The sequence below is a fragment of the Protopterus annectens genome, chromosome 11.part0 (assembly GCF_019279795.1).
Source record: "Protopterus annectens isolate FY-2018-M chromosome 11.part0, PAN1.0, whole genome shotgun sequence".
NCBI classification, from domain to species: Eukaryota; Metazoa; Chordata; order Ceratodontiformes; family Protopteridae; genus Protopterus; species Protopterus annectens.
Genome location: NC_056745.1, coordinates 1,102,310,421 through 1,102,332,449, shown reverse-complemented (window position 1 = coordinate 1,102,332,449; position 22,029 = coordinate 1,102,310,421). Strand labels below are relative to the sequence as shown.

The following is a 22,029-nucleotide window of genomic DNA, read 5'->3' as shown; positions in this document are numbered from 1 at the left end:
GTATGCTGACACTGAATGTTGGAAACAAAAAATGAAGGAGAGGTTGCACTAAACTAGTAAATGAGTGCACAAAAATCCAGAGAAAAATCCCTTCTAATACATGTTTTCTCATTAGCAAATAATGCATTTTTAGTAATCAGAATCTGTTGCACTTCCCTCCCCCATCATAATATGTAGTCCAGTGTGTTTTTGTATGTTTGGTACAAAGATTGTTTTGGAAACGGGCTTTTTTATCAAAATGTCAGCATGTCACAAGATGCTGGCACTTGCTTTCGGTGATTCCTGCACAGTGTGGAGTGGAATTTTGCCCTTCCCCACTGTTGTATGACATTGGAGTCGGTATACATAATTAGTAGAGGCCATGAGGGGGCTTGCCCCCTGCATAAAACATTGTTTTGTGTTTTTTTTTTTTAATTACTGCATTTTGACCATTTCTACTTAGTGTACTGTATGCTGATGTAGTGTGTCAGCTACATAGTGAAATATAATTGTAATATGAGATGAATCAAACTGCTTAATTATGAACAAAATATATGACAAATGAAGACATTCTATGGTAAGAAACAATAGGAATATTCTAGTATATAACATTATGAAACTGAGGGCAGCCACGGTGGTGCAGTGGTTAGCATTGCCACCTCACAGCAAGAGGTTCTCTGGTTCGATCCTTGGCTGGGGTGCCTTCTGTGCGGAGTCTGCATGTCCTCCCTGTGGTCGCGTGGGTTTCCTCCGGGTGCTCCGGTTTCCTCCCACATCCCAAAGACATGCTGCAGGTGGATTGGACACTCTAAATTGGCCCTAGGTGTGCATGTGAGTGTGCCTTCTGTGGAAGGTTGGGCGCCGGGCTGGCAACTCGACACCGTAAAACTCCACTGCCATTCAATGTGCGGACAAGGTGATCCGCTGTGGCGACCCCTAACCGGGAAAAGCCGAAAGAAGAAGAAGATAACATTATGAAACTGAGAAGGCATGACAGAATGCATGACAGATATTACAACATGTCCATTGGAGTTGTGAGACGTATATAAAATGGATGTGGAAAACATATCCCTGCATGTGTATGTGGCAATGTTTGTGTCATCTATCCAACTTCATGTCATGGTTGCTGTGGAACTGATATATATTTTCTTATTATTTATTAAGCCTTTTTCCTTTGAAGAATTGCATTTATATCTGCCATCTAAAGTAAGGATTCATATTGCTTCATTGTTTTCTGTTTTATTTTTATTTTGTTTTACATTTGGAGGAGGTGGTAGGGAGTGAAACAGAACAGAGAAAGTACTGAATTTACAATATTGACTTGGATACTTTTCTGCAGTAGATAGATGATCAGAAGAAAAAGGGTAAAGGTTCAATCAAAATGCTTATCTGTTTGCTAATATTCTATCATAAATATATGATTAGATTTTCTTATTGCAATAATGCATACTTGTACAATGAAAATTCACTACAGCTCATTCCTTGTATTTTTGCATAAAATCTGTTTCTGTTTTTAATAAACTTATCTGCCTACCTGTTGTTAGTGAATATGTTTTCAGTCATTTTGAGCTATTATGAAATGCATGCCAATAAAAACTGTAGATCAAATGCACATTGTTATATGAAACATAGGCACATCAATTGGTAAATAATTTATCAAGCTTCACCAAAGTTTGACATGGGGTGAAATTTTGCACACAGTCATTAAAAGGTCATTATGTACCATCACAAAGACATCAGATATTCCCCAAACTATATTGCTGTGTTAACCAAAACGTCTGTAGTGCATTTTATGTCATATTCTTACACTTAAAGTAAATCTAATGACAGTACATATTTTAGTGTTTTTTTTTCAAGAGGACCCTGGGAGCCCTTGCTGCTTAAATCACCTTCTCATGGTGATACAGTAGGCAAATAGGGACCAAGGGAATTGAACTCAGCTCCACGAGATTAAACTTATATGTAAGTCATAGGCTTAATCTTGTTTGCTTAACTTCCAGAAAGTAGTTTAAAAAAATGTCCATTAACAAATACACAGTCAAGAATAGTGTAGTAGAAATGCTGCTGTAATGTGCAAAACATGCAATCTGTCTGACAAAACAGATCTTTAACAGGAGTTACACACTTCATCATCTACATGGATCTCTCAACAGAATCGCTATGTACTTCAGAATACTGGTAGAGGAGGAGAGGCTTTGCTTACTCTACCACTTGGTATCTATGTCATCAAGCAGCTTGGGAGTACTTTGGATGAAATCTGATCTTAGTTCAAAATATAACCTATTTATTTTTCAAAGGGTGATGGATATATAGATTGGAATATCAAGTTTACAGCCAGATTATATTCTACCAGCTTGACTGGATTAATAGTACATCTGCATTTCTTATCACCCTTAATGTCAACTAGGGGTTTCTTAAAGGTAACCACCATCGCATTTATCAGATCTAAACCAATTCGGGTCTCAGCCCAGCAGCTGAAGTAGGTAAAACATTTTTAAAAAGATAGCTGGGTGGACAAGACTCAGGATAAAAATGTACCCAATCCTGGTAGATGCACTGGTACCAGGACTGAAAAAAAATGAAGTGTAGAATCCTCAAAATATGGAAACATTCCTACGATGGGGTCACGTCAGGCCCAGGGGGAGAATGGCCCCCCTGTTGTAGAAGGAAGTAGCAGTCCACAAAAACTGATAGGCCAATGAAGAGCCATAAAGATGATAGAGTGGACTATTGAGGATAAGAAAGAAATTATATATTGTTAATATTATGCAAAAAGCCCAGAATTTCCAAACAAAATAATACAAAACGAGAATGAAAAATACTTCCACAAGAAAAACTGTTAGAAGCCTCAAATAAAATTTGTAGTCATCAATACAATAGATTTGTGAAAAACAATATATAGGCCAAGAAACTTTGATCCATTTGAAAAAAGAATCATTCAAGGAAGTGCAAAAATATAAACAACAAAACCTAGAAATTTTTGAAAAGTATAAAAAAGAAACATGGACATGGGAAAGAGAGATTTGATATGGTGCAATTTGTGCAAAGTAGAAAGCCAAATTAATCAATATAAAGAAGGCAGTCTCAAAGATATTTGAAGAGAAATACAGGCAAAGGCATCCAGACATGAAAAATTTCACAAAAAAAAAAAATTTATATCACAAAGAGGGAATGTAGAAAAGAAGATTAGTAAAGTCAGAGTTAAAAAAAAAAAAGAAGTTGAAGTTATGGAGTGCCTGCAAAGTGAAGGATTTGGTGTAGAAGGTCTAAAACAGGTTACATCACAGCATGATGGAACAAGTCCCCAAAGTTAGGAGAAACAGGAAGATCAGGAGACATCTGAAGAAGAAATATGGACATGGGAAAGAAAAAGAGATTTAATATGGTGCAATATCTATGCAAAGGAGAAAGCAAAACTAATCAATACAAAAAGAACAGCACCAAAGATATTTGAAGAGAAATCCAGGCAAAGGAATCCAGACATAGAAAACTTTACACTACAAAAAATAAGACAACAGAGGAAAAGTAGAAAAGGAGATTAGTAATGGAGAAGTTAAAGAAATAAAAACTGAGGTTATGTTGTACCGCTGAAGTGAAGGATTCAGTGTAGAAAGTCTAATTCAGAACACACCACAACAGGATAGAGCAATGGACCTCCAAATTAAGGGGAAACCAGTGGAACGAGAAGCAGTTGGTCAGGTGTCATATGAAGATATTTTGGAGACTTCCACAGGAAACCAGTATAAATGTTCACTGGAAGTTGGACAGCAAGGGAAGGAACATGAAACTTTGGAAACTCTGACACAATGTTGAGGAGCGATAGGCTAGTGAGTTCCCATATGACAGAGCAACAGATGCCACAGGATGAAAGTGATGATAGTGTGCCACAGGAAGATGCAATAGACCTTTCTGTAGAATGCCCGTAGGAAATGGAAAACAAAAAATGTGCCCTCAGTTTAGAAGAAAACAAGCTAAGAGTAGAGTTTCTCCATTAAACAGACATAGCTAGACATATTAAGATCAAGAAAAGAAATAGACTTTAGGAGGTTAATAAAATCCAAAAAGTCAGAAGTCTGATAAAACAAATGAGCGCAATAATTAGGACCATCCCTAGAGATCCATGCAATATAACAGAAGTAAACAGAATATATTACTGTGCAGCTAAATTTAATAACTGAGCTACCACAAGAACACAGGGTAGTGAGGGTAAGAAATGGGAGAAATTTAATACCATCATGGAAGTATCGAATAGAGAAAACTATAAAGCAATTAAGACAAGAAGTGTCACTGTTAAAAGAGCATACAAGTGGGAACAGATCAACAGAAATACTTTGAAAGATAGGCAAGATAAAATCAATCCACAGTATTAGAATAGATCAGGATATATCATGCACTATCGCAAATAAACTAAAAGTCTCAGCACAGGTGGAAAAACAAAAATTAGATAAATATAAAGGAAAAGTACAAAATAAGCAATTTATTGAGGACCCAAAAATGTTTTATACAGAATTGGGAAACAAGGTAAAAGGAATTGAAAGACCACCAAAAAAAGAAGAAATAGATATATTTTGGTGAAGTATCTATGAAGATTTTATTTATTTATTTATTTTATTTTACATTTGTTAACCGGGCTAGTCTAACTGGATATATTTCCATTTTCAGCAGAGGCCCGGGGAGAAAAGCTCCACAAAGACATAGTAACTATTACATATGATACAATAAAGAGCAGTATAAAAATATACTGTATCAGGAAAATATTATACAAAAAATCAAACTTACTATAGACAGAATAAACAGTTCTACAATAGTGTACTCATCGTTCTTGGAAGCAAAACACAGGCATAACTTATTTAGCAAAATCAAACATCATAAGAAAGAGATAAGGGTATTTAAAGACAACTATGTAAGTAGATTAGAATAGATTAGATTGGATTAGATATTTCTTGAAACCCTCAGTAAACTGAGTAATATAATCAGGAAGGAGAAGGATAGAGGAGGGGTAAGTAATAGAATAGTGAGGAAATAAAATAGAAGGTAGCAGAAGTCACAGAGATGAAGGGGTAGTGGGAGTAGTCTAATACATAGGTTCAGTCTGGGTTAAGGCAGGGGCATAGCCAGTGTTTTGTAAGGTAGAGTCTAAGTTTTTGTTTGAAAAGGACAGGAGATAAAATAGAAGTCAGTCCAGTGGGCAATAGGTTCCAGTGTTTACCAATGGAGTTAGAGAACAGGGAGTCACCTGCAAGGTTATTGGATTTGGTAGCAGTAACTAGGAGTTTGTTAGAGGAGCGAAGTGAGTTCAGGTTAGAATAAGGGGTGAGGAGGTTAGAAAATGAAGGAGTGTTGTTTGGCAGATAAAAAGATCTGTGGATTATGGGAAGTTGAGAAAGAAGCAACATGTTTTGTAATTCAAGCCAGTGAAGTTGTTGTAGGTTCAGGCAGTGGTGAGTTCTGAATTGATTACCAGTAACAAATCTTGCTATACTATTGTAAGTAGTGGTCAATTTAGAAAGATTAGTTTTCTTTAGGTTAGTGTAAATTGGTGAGGCATAGAGAAGAGTGGAAATGAGATGAGAGTGTGCCAAAGTAGCTTTGGCTGTTGGGGATAAGAATGTTTTAATTCTATAGAGGGAGCCCAGCTTTCTATGTACAGTTTTAATAGTGTTGTTTATGTGATAATCAAAGGTAAGATTGTTGTCAATCGTCACACCTAGCAGTTTGGTAGAAGAGTCAGGTGATATGAGAGTATTGTTAATAGAAGAGATAGAGAAGTCCAATGGGGGGGATCTGGTAGTGGGTTTGAAAAGGAGGAGTTTTGTTTTTTTGGCATTAAGAAGTAGGCAGCGTTTTAAGAACCATGCTTCAACAGAATGGAATACCTTTTGAGTAATAGTTTGAAGCTCTGGGATGGTTTTTGCAGAGCAGATGAGTGTGGAGTCATCTGCATATTGTATGCATGTGGCTTGGGGAATAGCTACTTGTAAGTCATTTATGAATAGGGAGAAAAGAAGGGGTCCAAGAATCGAGCCTTGTGGTACACCGAGCGAGATCGGGAGAAGAGAGGAGAGTTTATTCTCCCAGAGGACAGCTTGTTTCCTGTTGAAAAGATAGGAGGTGAACCACTGGATGGTATTCGGTTCCATAGCAAGTGATTCCAAGATTTTTAGGAGGAGAGGGTGATTGACCATGTCAAAAGCTTTTGATAGGTCGATGAAAAGTGCTGAAGAAAGGGTATTATTATTGCGGTTTTTGTTAATGAAGTCAGTGAAGGAAAGGAGAGCAGTAGTAGTGCTATGAAAAGGTCTGAAACCATGTTGACAATGAGATAGTATGTTATGTTTAATTAAGTGGGACATTAGTTGGTGGTGAATACATTTTTCCATGATTTTTGCTAGTGGAGACAGGAGGGCAATGGGTCTATAATTAGAATATTCTGTAGAGTTTCCTCCCTTATGTAAGGGTATAATATGTGAGATTTTCCAGATATCAGGGATGTTTCCTTCTTTAATGGTTCTGTTAATAAGAATAGATATGGGATAGGCTATTTCAGTGGCTGCTTTTTGAAGAAATTCAGATGGAAGTTGGTCAGCTGATGGAGTACATGGCTTAAGCTTTTGAATACATTTTAGGATGAAGGTGGTAGAGATGGGCTGTATAATAAAGCTTGGTAAATTAGTAGAGGCAAGTTGAGGAACATTAGAGTTGTCTGAAGAAAGGTGAGAGGCTAGTGAGTTGATAGTATCAGTGAAAAAGGAGTTGAAAGCGTTGGCAGTTTCAAGGGAAGAAATTTTGTCTGATCCCAAGGGGGAGGGAGTGGAAGTTTGTCCAGGGTGAAGAAGTTTGTTCAATGTTGCCCAGAATTTTTGGGGATTGTTATGATTAGATTGCTGGAGGTTACAATAGTAGTGTTTTTTATCAGAAAGAATAGCTTTTTTGGTAATGTTTCTTAGGTGTCTAAAGGTTTGATGATCTGAGGGTAGTTTACTTGTTCTCCATTTTAGCTAGAGTTTGTTTCTGAGTAATACTTTCTGTCTTGTGTCTTTAGATAGCCAGGGGGCTGGTTTAGTTTTTATTCTGATAGTTCGTTTTGGAGCATGGCTATCTAAGATTGTTAAGAATTTGGTATTAAAGTATTGAACTGCTTCATTAAGGGGAAGAGTTTTTAGTGGATTCCAGTCACACGCATTTAGCTCAGTTTTAAATAGAGTGGGGTTAAAATATTTATTGCTACGTACGGTCCTGATTGAAGGGGTATTTGTAGTGATATTCTTTTGCCTTATGATATAGGTTAAGTTATGGTCACTGATATCATCAGGCAGGGTCCCTGCTAGGTAATTAAGTTGGGGTTTGTTAACCAGGATCCAATCAAGTATACTTTTTTTGTTGTTAGGTTTATTAGTTCTAGTGGGGGTGTTTATAGTTTGTGTAAAGCCATGGAGATTAATATGGGAGGCTGGGTTGTTAGAATTAACTGAGAACCAATCAAGGTTAAAGTCTCCAAGTATTATAGTTTCTTGTGGGTGGTTAGTTGAAGCCCAACTAAGAATACTTTCTATGTTAGTGGAGTTATTACCAGGTGGAAGGTAGGTACAGATAATGTAGATGGCTTTATTAGGGTTAAGTTGTAGTTTAGTTAAAAGGAGTTCAGTGTTGGTGTTTTCAGGGGGGTCATAGGGAATTGTGGATATACTAAGTTCGGTTTTAAAAATGAGAGCTACTCCTCCGCCTTTACGAGTATTGCGGTCTAATCGTAAGATGTTGTAGCCTGGGGGAATGATTTCAGTATCTTTAGTGTAGGGTTTTAACCAGGTTTCTGTTAAACAGAGGATGTCAAAAGAGTGACATTGCAGAAGAGAGTGAAGTTGAGTAATTTTGTTGTTGACACTTCGAATATTTAGGTGTCCTAAGAGTAAAGTGTTAGACTTAGAGATTGGTAGTGGAAGGGGTGAGTTAGAAATTATTGTGGTATCTTTGGTAGAGATCTTTGAAGGACCAGGGTTTGGATGTATATCACCATCTGTCAGGGTAGTAGGCTTGCGTACTGAGTGTGGTTTAATGGTTAGATTAAGTTTGTCTTTTTGTTTCCTTGACATGAGATTATTACATTTGGTGTGGGATAGTCTATGATATTTCGCTAGAAGATAGCAGGAGGTAGATGTAATGTTAGAGTGGTTACAGTTTAGGGATATGAGTTCAGAGGCAGTTTGCTTGGAAGAGGTTGTAAGGTGGTAATTATGTTTTATTTCATAGGAAGTCAAGAGGTAAGGAAGTGTGAGTACTAGAGAGATAAATATCAGGGCTACTAGTTTAGTTAAGATGTGGCACATAATAAAGATGCTAAATGGGTAGAAGAAATAAAAGAGAAGAAGAAGCTTAAAAGTACAAGATATGAACTGGGATGAAGTAAAAGTTAAGAAAAGCCTCTAATTGGAAAACCCTATGCCCAGATGCAGTACCTAAATTCGGGTTAAAAGTACTAACATCTTTGTTTGAAAATTTAGTCATGAGTAATAACTATTTATATGCACACCCCAAACCAACACCAACCGGCTAACAACAGGAAAAACAATGCTCCTACTTAAGAGTGAACCTGCAAGCTACCCTAAAAATTATAGGCCAATAACTTGCCTTCTGACAGAGTTTATAATCATTTAGAAGAAAACGTAATTATGGCAATAGAGCAAAAGGGCAATAAAAGAAACCCATATGGAACAAAGGATTGTTTGTTGGTAGTCATAGTGGAGAACTGTAAAAAAGGGAAGAACCTAAGTATGTCATGGATTGACTACAAAAAAAAAGCATAAGAGTCCTTAAAAATGTATAAGATACACTCTACACTGATTGACTACATTACAGTGACCATGAAACAGTGGCAGACCACTTTGCAATTAAGCCATGATAAAGGACGAATTATTATTCCAGGGATAAAAATTAAAAGGGGGATATTCCAGGGTGACTATCTGTCACCGCTGCTATTCTGGCTTACCGTTAAACCCATAAATCTGTCTACTTAACAGCTTAGGCCATGACTACATTTGGCTTCTAGAATAAAACTTAGCAAGGAATACTTTAGAAGACTTAAATTAATCCTGAAAACAGCATTGTCATCTAGGAATAAAATCCAAGCTGTAAACCAATTTTTTCTTCCTGTCCTAACTTATAGTTTTGGAGTGATTGACTGTCCCCAAAACACATTGGATAGATTAGCTAGAAAAAACAAGAGGGGTGCTTCATGCTCACCAAATGATTTATAAAAATCAGTGCATACGAAGATTATTTATTCCCCATTCTGAAAGAGGGACGGGCCACCTTGAAATTGATTATATATATAGATCTGCAATTGTGTGACTCCACACATATCTGATGACTTCACAAGACTCAAATGTAGTTAAGGTTTTGAAACATGAGGAGAATAAATCTAAGAGGACTTCCCTGCTTAGGCTAGCAGAAGCATGTCAGCATCAAGTAGGAATGGAAATTAAACCACAAGTAGAAAAAAATCAGACAGCAACTGAATGAGCCAAAAAATAAAAGAAAGAATAGGTGAAGGACCAGATGAGAAAACAAGAAATGTGGAAAATGCATAAACATAGTTGCAAGCATAGAAAACATCTGGAAGAACCTCATGTTGATAATTAACAAATGCAGGAATGATTAAGAAGAGGCAAATTCAAACCAAGAGATGAAAGGTTAATATTGGTGGCACAAGACAGTGGGCAATGTACACATTGGTTTAAAAAAGTCCATTGAACACATGGGAGAAAGAGACAAATGTAGGTTTTGTAAAACAGAAATGGAAACAGCTGCATACCTCATTGCTGGTTGCGACATACTAATGGCAGAAGGACTGTATACTGAAAGGCATAATAATTTGGCGAGACTGTTGCACTGGGGATTGTGCAAACATTATGGTACTGAAGTGGCTGAAAAACTCTGGAAACATGAGCCAAAAAGCATCATAGAAAATGATGAAGTCTACACCACATGGGATCATCTATTACCAACAGTTCAAAAGATAGATGCTAAATAAATGGATATAGTGGTCCATGAAAAGAAGACAAAAGTAACACTGATCACTGAAATCACTACATCCAGTGACTACAGTGTCCTGCATACAGAGAGACACAAAGTCACAAAATATCAGGATTTGCAGGCAGAAATGAGGGAATGTAGAAGAAAGATACCCATATAGTTCCAATAGTAGTAGGAGCAATGGGTCTTATAAAAAGGAATCTACATTGATACTTAGATATGTGGAGTCATTACTGGGCACATTGCAGGTGCTGTGAGGAGCACTTCTGGCTGACATCAAAGATAAACAATACTAATTTCATGGACTTTAACCGTACTTTGACTTAGAAATGGGTTCCATTCCCATCATGGTTATCTGGGTAGACAGTGTCACAAAACATTTGATAATTTTTCCCACTATGTAATTTTAGCTACCTGATATGTTAATAGCTTCTTGAGCTTTGTGTTCTAGTCAATATTTCAAAAACAATTAAAATAGTTCAGACTGACAGTGTCTTGAAGACTAAAAAGCAGACATTCTGTCAAAAGCCTGCACATTAAATAGAAAAAGAAAATAGGTCTTAACCCATATGGCTAGGTTAAAATATTTATCGCCACTGTGAGACACTTTTTATAATTTTTTTCCTGAACACAAGGTGTTTTATTAGGTAAGCATAAATGTCTGTATCATCTATAAATGGCTAAATCAGTATGTTGTTTACAGTGGTACACGGATTTCTTTGAATCATTTAGGTATAAGATGGCCTGTCCCAGATTTCTTCCTAACCATCATGGAGACATTTTGATCAGAGCTAAGTGTATTCTAAACAAATGAACATATGTCACTTATGACGGTGTTCATTTTGAGTAAATGGCCATCATTTTTTAGTCGGTGTTCTTTCTGTTCTTCCCAAAGCATAGTGCCCTGCATTCTTTATGTCTTTATGTTTAGCATGAGTCTGTTGTGAGAATATAAAGGTTTATATTGCCACTGCCCTCTCCCTCCTTAAACATCCCCTACTTCCCATACCTTAATCTACTTTCTGCCCTAAACTCACTCTTCTCACTAGCTCTCTCTAATCCTCCTTTGACTACTCTTTCTACTGTCTTCTAAAATCTATTAAGCAAATCATCTCAGATAAACATTCTATTGTAATTCTCTTGCCTTCATGCAGCTACATTATGATAAAACTGGGTTTTTGTAACCACTTACCCTAAAAACTATATTCATCTTAATAGCATATTTCTTTTTATACATCTTGAAATAGTTTTGCTATACTCCTGATTATTGACACTCTATAACATTGTATTGCTACTTAATGCGTTGTAACATTGCTGTTTAATGCTAATCTATAATGAAAACTGTATAATATGTTGGAGCTCTTCTCCCCGGGCCTCTGCTGAAAAAGGGCTGTTCACCTCAGTCAGACAATCCCGGTCAACAAATGTAAAATAAAAATAAATAATAAATATAGTTACATCTGCATTGGAGGTAACAGTGCTTCCTGTGTTATATTAATCTGCATACTTTGCCATTCCCAGTTGTCTACCCTGCTTCATCTCTGAAAAGAATACACTAAATTTTGCAGTACTCCTTTGGTCAAGTGCACTACACCTGTGAGTATATTCTCTTCTTCCCAAAACACACACACACTCACACTCATTTTCTTTTTATGTTTAGTTTGATCCATTTAATTGTATAACAATACATTTTAACTTATTAGACTTAACTAATATAAATACATGCTTCTGCAATACATAAATGTGCTACGAGAATACATAGTCTTACATCTGCAATATCAGGAACATGTAGACTGAATGATTAATGAGATCACAAAGCAAATATTTTCATTTTTCATTATGTAAGAGCCAGAGCCCCCCACCCCAAACATAAGTACGTACACACACACACACACACACACACACACACACACACACACACACACACACACACACACACACCCTTCTTTTAGTAACAGAACTATCATCCAGTTTCCATTAAAATGGCTAAACTAGAATCGTCATCTGCTGAGCTATATTACTGAAACATTAAGCCTCTTTAAGTGCCTGATTTGTTGTGCTTTTTTTCTTTCTGTATTTCCTATGTGACTACATATGTAGTTGAATTGTTCAGTTCCTTTCCTTGTAAAATTCTTCCCTATTTTGAGGAAAAATGTGTGTAGTGTTCTGACCACACTGATCCAGCCGGCATTACATATGGTTACATTTTCATGTAAAAGTTACCAATGTGACACATTTAATGAATCTGTTCCTGTTCTAAGCAGTGTTAAAACAATCAGGGATTAGTAAGATACCCATATGTCAGAGTGTAATAATAAATTATAATAGCCCTACAATTTTTAGTACAAAGTGGGTACATAGTGAAGTTAAGCACATTAGGACAAAATAACATATAATGAATGTATCAGCAGCAAAACGGGATAATCAGCAATCATTCTTTTGCAAAAGCTACACTCGTTGCAGCATCATCACACTGAGATACAGCTGGAACACCACAATGGAAGTACAAAATAAAAGGTAATAAGGGGGACATGGATTGCTTCAGGTGAGGGAGCTAAATCAAGTCCTTTGCAAGCACAGTCTCAGTATGTCAACACAAAGAGCTTGTGATAAATAAAAATTAAACCAGGATGCATAACAGAGGACTAGCAGCTGGAACTGTATAACATATTACAATTTCTGTAAAACCAGACATCATGAAACAAATGTTTTGTTTTAGCACTCATTCTGTTGCAAACACTGCTTTGGATAAGTTCTGGGACAGAAGGGCATTTAATATCAAAGTCAAGACTGCTAGGGTTTGTTTAACAATCAATAGTGCTGTAACAAGCAGTTTTATAGTTATTTTCTATGTTTGTAAACATACCTTGTCCAAAGTATCCTTTAAGTTTGGAACACCATAGCATATGCTTGGGATGACATCCACAGTATGAATCTGCCCCACAGATTATAATTAGCATGACTCTACACTTGCATCATTAAATTTGACTGTCTGAATGCTATTGGTGGCTCGTTTGCCCAAAGAAAGCCACATATTTAGCAGCAAAGTCAGGGATTAGTATTTTCTCTGGAAAGTAGAGTCAGGAGTAGATTACACTAATGGGTCTGGGGTTTCTGCATTGGTGGTAATGGGAGACAGACTGCCTCAAATATAAGCTTTTTTTCTGATGATATTTCAAATATAACAATTTAGGGGTAGGACTGTGACAATATTACAGCAAGCAGAAAACATACAAGTATCATAAAATGATTTATAGCTATGTTTGCAATACTGCAGTCAACCTACTGATTCAAACTGAACTATGCAAGCATTCAACATGACCATTTTAGTTTTTCTAAGCACAAGTTAAAATTCTAAACTCTTTGGACAGCAGTGTTCAAAAATGAATTCATTAAAGCAATGAAAGTTCACAGACACATTGTGACAACAGGCATGAGTACATTTGTGGCACTGAAGTGTTCACCACTAGTCACATCACAGAGTTCTGACAAGGAACTAGAAAATCCAGGGCCAAAGTTGTAATACAGTTCAAATGGTGTTGTGTGCACAGAATTTCCTTTTAGTATATCAACTGTCAAGTTATTTGACTGCAGTGGTGAAACACAAAAATAATATTTTATATGCTGCATTTTGAAAACAGAACACTGACCTGCATGAAAACTGTTTGAGATTGACTTACTTGACACTGTTGTACAATTTTATGTCAAATGTTTCTTCTAAATCTTCAACAATTTCCAGACTGCCAAAAAGAACCATAAATATAAAAATGAGCCATTTGACAGACCGCTTCAAATAAATATGCTTAATAGAAAGTGGTCAATGCAGATTGTTCCCTGTTCTTTTCCTGATGCATTAATTTTATGTTGTGTTGTCCTAATGTGCTCACCTTTACTATGTACCCGGTTTGCACTTACTAATTACAGTGGTTATGAAGTGACCCACCTAACAACTAAACAACAGAACAATAACTGACAATAGTAATGCAGAAGTGTAGCTATTGTGTGTGCATGTATGTCACAGTCCTGAGCTGGGTTTTTAAAGAAGCACTGGCTAATCCACCCATTTACTTTCTCATGTTTTCTGTTAAACTACTGTGCTTTATATACACATATGGGTGTGTAGTGTTCAGAAAGTTTCACTGTGCAATCCTGACCCCACAGCACCACTGATATTTTTTTACTGCATCCATTGCATTCCACAAGTTCTGTCTATTTTACAATTAGGAAAAAAAAGGTTTTACTTGTTACAGCCCCCATGCCCTTCTGTTTCTAACATGATTGGCTATCCTTTTTGTGTAAATGTTGTATGTACACATTTAAATAAAACATATAACATAAAAAGTAAAACCAAATACTGAGACCATGGTAAGTCTAAATACAGAAATCAGAATGAGTTCTTCTATATAAACATGCTAATAATGTGCTATACCATGATATATATTTTTGTTCTGTGTTTAGCGAGTACACTTATACTACTTGGATAGTGCTGCTTTCTGTCTTCTTTGTTTATATGCATCTTTCCACTACCTCTAACCTTGTACACAGTAAGCCTTTTGGCTCATGCATTACTTCACCTTCCATCTAAACTGATTGTGTTAAATACTTGTATTTGGTAGCACGCCTCACCATCTAAACATGTTGTGAATCCCAATAAGAATGTAACAGATAAGTCTGGGCCATAAAGCTTACCTTTCCTTAAATGATACAAAAAATAAAATTCCCTTTCCTTAACAGATACAAATATTAAGACAAAATTAAAAGAAAAAAGAAAATGGAAACATATTATTTACTGCTGTACTCCATTGGGAGGGGGGGGGGGGGTTCACCTTAACTCTGGCATCTAAATGACCAAACATAACACATCATAATTCCAGATTTTGCACTTTTCTCCCATTAGTTATCCCAATAATGAAGACTACAGCAGCAGTATAGTTATCTTGTTCATACCCTGGGATTTGGAAAGGATTAGCAAGAAGATAAGGCCTTATCTTGAAAGATTTCCAGGTCATACTAAGCCAATCTGATTCATAGACTGCTCTGCCATTGAAGTTTTCCCCTTGCAGGGGATACAGGCTGGGATTTGACCAATGCTATTTAGCCATGATGTATGCTCTGCAGAAAATTTGCACGGCTCCAGATTTGCTTAGACAAGCAAAAGTAAAATGTTACTCTCGGAGGAAAAAGTGAATTTATCACAAGAAACCAGTCACATATTTACTCCTAAGGTAATATTAACAATGCAGGCAAGTGGTGGAGTGTCAGTCTGGTTTATGTATGTTTGTTGATTTTTTTGCTTGTCTATAGAGGCATGAGCACGTGAGGCTACATGAGTGTGTGTGTGTGTGTGTATGTGTGTCTCTCTAAACAGGTGATTGCACTGCAGGACATGTGTCTGGTAGGATGTGTGTGTGTGTCTAAACAGGTGATTGCACTGCAGGACATGTGTCTGGTAGGGTGTGTGTGTGTGTGTGTACACATGTTTATTTCTATGGGACAAGGGGCTACATTTACTCAAGTGATGCTTGGGCTACCAGGGTGGACACTAGCATGGCCAGGACTGACAGCACGGTATTGGATCCAAAGGCATGGTAATTAGCCAGTAATGAGGTCTTTTTCTTTGCTGGGAAATTTTGGAAAATGGTGAGAGTCTTTATGAATCCTAGGGTTAGTTTAGACCAGTAAAAATGTAAAGTGACCAGTAAATTCCAGAGTATATTCTTTTCTTACAGTCCGATGCATAACATTTGCTTTTCCTTAAAAGATACACAAAGAAAATGCCCTTTCTTTAAGAGATACAAAAGTCAAAATAAAATTAAATTAAAAAAAAAATAAAATAAATTAATAAACTTGGCGTGTTAGGTGTAACTTCTGGTACACCAATTTCATATGGTACCTCACTGACTTATCAATAAGTTCACTGGCAGCTGACTCAGCAAAGACAGTCAATAAAAAATAATCAGATGATGCTGTCAATTTAAACATTTTATGGCCAGGGAAATCCACCATCATTCTGAAGAATATGCACATTGAACTCTTGCATCTAGATCTAATTCAAATGCCAGCATAACATACAGAAGGATTAAACAAAAAGATTATATTTCCATTGTCTGCAATTCATTCAATAATGAAATATCCAGTTCCTTATCTCGTGAAATCCCACAAGCAATCTTGTCCTCATTTGGTGGGGAAGATGTTCCTCTGTTTATAGAAGGACTTTTGACTGTGATTTTAGAAAGCCAGGTGCATACCACTATGAGATAAAGGCTTTACTCAACCATTAGTTAAAATTGTACATGGATTATGCTGACAAATCTTGATGGAATTAAGCAAAGAGTATAAATGTACAGACTGGCTTGTCATCTACAATACTATCAGCTAATACCTCTAAATGCAAGTATACCAATTAATTTGCTTATCTGTCCTATAACATCCCATAATATACTCTCATATGGCCTGAACAGTACTGCTGTCCCACTCCATGATTGTAAAGAGTTCTTCACATCACTATGATTCTCATTTAGATTTCTATTCACAGTTGCAGTCTTTGGAATTTGAACAGACAACCTGTTCTTTAGAGTGTACCTTTCATCTCCTGAGAATCTCCTCAGAAGTGGTTATCACTCCCTACTTTTAGGCACAGCCTCAGTGAAGTCTCCCCTTTCCTTCCTGAGACACTGGGTGGTTTCCATGTGGTACCCTTTCTCATTGGGCTCTTCAAAATCTTTATGCTTTCATAGTATTGTAAAATCTTTAGTTGTGTTAGGTCATTAAACCATTAAAAGTGCAGACTCCTATATAGCATAATGTACTTTTTATCACCCATATATATCTGTTTGACTTTACTTTGAACATATCTTGAGTGCTAGATCTTCTCAGCACAATGGAAACACTATTAAGGAAATGTTGACATAACTTAGTGTGCTAAGATGTGGTGAGGTCCTTTTATTATTAATTTAATTATCCATATTCAAAAACACCAAGTCTAATAAATTAAATAGGCAGGAAGGTATATGAACATATTGAGTGAACTTAAAGAAATTCAAAATGCCAAGTTTGCCAGTGGGAAATGAGTAACATAAAAAGCAATTATTATCTCAATAATTAAAGTTTTAAAGTTAAGACTGTAGTGTGAAAGGGAGAAACTGCTAGCACAGCTATCTAGAATTTTGTAAATAATTATATGTCATTTGTGACTATCAACATGATTTATATGAGATGCTTGTGTTACAACTGCATGTCATGTGTATATCAAACTAGGATTGTACAGACATATTTGTTAAAAATGTATTTTATATAGTGCTTGTGCTTAAAATGTAACCACAGACTGGCGTACTGGAAGAGAACAAAAATGTACATGCACTTTTGTAACAGTTTAAATATATATATACTTGAAGAGTGGAAACTGGAATACAGGAGGTTCAGAAAAATAGCTATATTTAAATTACTTTATAGGATAGGCCAGAGACCTAATGTCTGTGCTCAGAAGTTTTCTGTATGGTCTTCAGAGTAAACTAATTACTACCTCTGAAAGTATGAAGGAATGCAATTATTTTATGACTTCTAACATCTGGCAAAAATCCGAGGTTTGTGTACTTTCACAGGTAGATGCTAAATATTGCCAGATTCCAGCAGTGGGGGTTTCACCTGGGAAAGAGTCAGATGACAAGAAATGATGTCATTCTGCAAGCTATCCCAGCAGTGATATTTGAGATATTATTTTGAGAAGTTTCTTAGAGAGACAGAGCATACTGCATTCTGTCTTGGACCTGATGAGATCCATTCACCACACATCTGCCTTGCTCTGTAAGTAAGTTTCTAGGGAATAGTATAATTATTTTAGATATATAGTCAGGAATATAGCAAAGCTTAGTTTAGATATTTTTCGTTATTTATTTGAGAATGTCCTGCAATGTTGCTTTAAATATTTCCTGTGATTTTGAACTCTTATGTCACCGGGAATATATACTGAATATTTTATTGTTCTTTTATTATTTATTATTAATTATATTAAAATGTTCGTTGTGTCTGATCTATCTAGAGATATTTAAGTTTTGAGAGTACTAGCATATTTATTTGGTGACACTGTGTGGGCCACTCCTAATAGTCTTGCGTGTGTGTGCGTGCGTGTGTGTGCGTGTGTGTGTGTGTGTGTGTGTGCGCTACTTGGGCAAGGACATGAAGCACTGGTTAAAACAGAAGGTCTTGGCTTGGCCACTCAGCTAAGAACTCAACTGTATAGCTGTGCCAGTGGGGAGTCTTACTGGGGATCTGGAGATAGAGTGAGAAACCAGCCCAGGACTGACTTTGGCCTCTGTGCATTCTTTAGGGAAATTGCACTTGATGCAGAGAGCTGCATCTGGAAATACTGTGTGCGTGTACCTGTTATCCTCCTAGTGTACATTCCCCACTGATGCCAGTGGTGAGCATTGAGGCTCCTTGATTACTGGTCCAGTGGTAGGTCATCATGTGGTCCTTCTTCTAAGATGTCATCGAAGGTTAGAATAATACTGAGTGAAATTAGGCAAATGTGGTGTTCTTATTGCTAAAATTATGAGGCATAAACCCCATGGCTTAATATTTCTCAAGAGTATACTAACATTTCAGCATCATTCTCTTGTCTTTCAAAACAGGAGATAATGGACTTATGCTCAAATCACAACTCCACCCATTTTACTGTATCTCTTGGTTTCATATTTTCTGAACCCACTGAAGCAAAGAAAATCATTGTTCCACATCTGAGTAATAGCAATGACACTATAGTGATTTTGTTTAGTTAACAACTTAGTCTTTTCTGTTTTACTCCTCAGACTCTGAACATTATTATAGAAACAGCTTATGGGTCTAGTCAGTTTGTGATGTGTTGTCTAATTTTGTGGACAGTGAGCCAGAAAAAAGTAATAATAAAATAAATAAGTACTCTTCCTAACCATTTTAGTTAACTGCAAAAGTGAAGTTTATCAGAAACATGGAGACATCTGTGTTCATTTCTTTCCACATAGTGATAAACCTTTTTAAATAACCCTGTCTGCCAAGCCAAATATTGAAAAACTTTGCTTTGAGATGGCAAACTCATACAATATTAGGTGGAGTGGAATCTTACAGCGACATACCTGAACTGTATTCTCTTAACTATGAAGACCTTCTTGACAGCTTCCTTCATGTGCTCTGAAAGTGTGCAATGTATATCATATGTCCCTACAATAATGCATGCTTTACTATGTGTAAGTACTTGATGTTACATATTTAATTAGAGATTTTAAGCCCATAAGTTTAAGTTTAGTGCTGTAACTGAGACAATTTTCTTAATTTCTTTATTGATAAGAGATAAAAGCTGAAACTTACAGTTTGTTTCACTACAGCTTTCTTAACCCGCCAGTACATCTTAGATGAATCAGGATTCATCCTTATATGTATTCATCTAATATTTCTTATATTCCACAGGCCCCATAACCCTCCATGAAAGAAATGGATTCCTCGATATGTTATGTTTTCTACTTTGCTATTTTCCCTGTTGTCTGACCAGAATTACCCTTACTTTTCTGCTGTGTTGCAAGCTGAATACACTGTTATGGTAAATTCATCTAGCTGGAATAAAATATTAGGTACCATAATTATTCACATGGGCTGTATAATAAATAAATAAATGAAACTAATTAGGAAAGTTTTAAAAAGTGCACGCTTTTTTAAAATACAAGAATATGGACGTGTGTTCTATCTATCCAGCTTTTACCACCATTGCAGAGTAATGACATACTTAAATGTGTTGCTTGTTTTCAGGCCCTTCAGGACAGGTATCAAAAGAGCTGACTGAACAAGCAAAGAATGTTGTCGTGACACTACTAAACTCTACAGTGGCTTCAGTATCATGGACATCTTCCTTGTCCAATGACAGGAATGCAATTGTCTCCATTGTGTCTCTGACTTGCCGGAAGCCAAGAGAAAATCAAAGGCTTGAAATGTATTATTGCACAGAGGTAAGCTGAAAATACATAATGACAGTGTCTGAAGCTTTTGCCTAAATAATTCTAGTTAGCTAATTTTTATTTTTGTATATTTGTCTTCTGATATCATCCTTGGGACCGTAGAATGCAGGTTTCTGCAGTATACCAAACCTCAGTTTGGCTAAATGAGTGATATCTAAGTGTTTCAGCTAACTCTGAAGTCTCCAAAAGATTCCTAAACCTTCACACACACCCACATTAAATATAATTTGTAGTGCCTATGTGTAGGTTATATTTTCTTAAAGCACCTCTTTTGGAATCTGCACACTTTTTTCAGACAATATTAGTTGTCCAGGTCCCCTTCAAGAAACACATTACACCGAATGACATTTGACAACCTTTATTAAATTTCCATAAATGTAAATGTTAATCAATATTCATTCATTTCAACCAAATATGATACAGGTGAAATAACATGCATTTAAAATTATCTTAGGACAGGACAGTATAAACCTGCTCATCATGATAAGTAAGCAGCATCCATACCTCCACTCATTTACTTCTGAAGCAGCATACCTGCTCACTTCCATTACCATTTATCAGTACTTAAGCAGAGTAACCGCTCACTTTCATTACCATTTATTACATTATATCAACCAAATAATCATCTTTCTCCAATTATTTATGTACTCAAGCAATGTAACTGCTCACTTTCCTTTTCAAACTTATTGAATTGACCATCCAGCACCAGAGGGAGGAACAGAAGAGGGCAAGCCTGCCCCTCTTCTCTCCCCACCAGCCTGACCAGGCTGTTCCCCCTCTCTGCGGCACACTTCCAACAAACTAAACACCATTATGGCATCCGGACAAACATCATTCAGTGTACCCCATCTCCACTAACCAAGGTGGGTAGAGTTAACTCCTAAAACCCTATCACATAAAATAAACAGTTACTGAAACAGCTGAAAACAAAACACTGACCCTTCACCTATGCTAAGATAAGCTAGTTATGCACTGCACATGAGCTAAATAATCCTCACTTCATGACCAATGGCAGCTCCGCAATGACTTCAAGGGCATTATAAAAACCATGCAGAGTCAACTACATGTCATCATGCCACATTGCAATTCCATTTACCACCCAATCCAGTAATAACCAAATGAGCTGTCCTTAATGCCAGAGCAATAACAATTCTAATGACTTCCCCATCATTACCAACCAAAACAGTGTCATTAAACTCCCATTGTCTAGCAATCCCACCATCACACTATCTCTTATAAGCAATAAAACAGCTCATAAGTAACTAGCAACTTAGCAGCATAGAAGGAAAACTCAGGAGTACCTGGCAAAACCCACACAAATGCAAGGAGGACACGCAAAGCCCACACAACTGCCCCCCCCTGGCCGAGAATCAAACTGGAGAACCTCTAGCTGTGAAATGACACAAACTGCTGCACCACTGCATCCCATGATGATTAAATAATAGAACTCTTAATTCTACCATGGATTGTACATTATCCTGCATCACAAATCAAACAAGGTCATAAAGCATTAATACTTATTCTAGAATAAACAAAAAGTTGGTTGTGCTTCATCATCCTGGATAGTCAAGAGTTGTTTCTTCTTCCAGATCACTGTGCTTGACTTTTCACCTATCCATTTCTGATTACTCACCCAATGACCCCACCACTTAATTGACACCAAAGCATGATCATCTGCGAATTCACTGTATCTCACAACTGGAACTCGTCACACCATCATCTACAAAGGAAAGGACAAAATTAAGCCCTCTAATAGGAACGAGAAGGCTCTACCTTATACCCACCTATTCCAAATTACAGCTACATTGTTCCAAGACCCCATCTGCAAGAAAGAAAAAGACATGTAAAACATACAAAATATATAATACATTCCAAGACATCTTCAAGGACAACCTATCCTGCCAACCCGGGAAGGAATGTACCATCGCTACTCCCATCTATGACAAAGCAGCCATAACTGAAGCAATGCTTCCTATGACCCTATCAAATACCCAAGATAAATTTAACTACCAGTGGCTTATATTAAAAGTAAACCCCA

At 36.7% G+C, this 22,029-nt stretch overlaps 1 protein-coding gene across 4 annotated transcripts in view; it reads left to right on the top strand.

The window, feature by feature from the left end:
* The window catches only part of PTPRO (protein tyrosine phosphatase receptor type O), a 1,723,724-nt gene that overhangs the window by 766,230 nt on the left and 935,465 nt on the right, over positions 1-22,029 (top strand). For all 4 annotated transcript variants that reach the window (XM_044088440.1, XM_044088442.1, XM_044088441.1 and 1 more), the window contains exon 7: positions 19,786-19,982. In XM_044088440.1, coding sequence (XP_043944375.1) covers positions 19,786-19,982 — 197 coding nt within the window. The remainder of the gene's footprint in view (positions 1-19,785; positions 19,983-22,029) is intronic.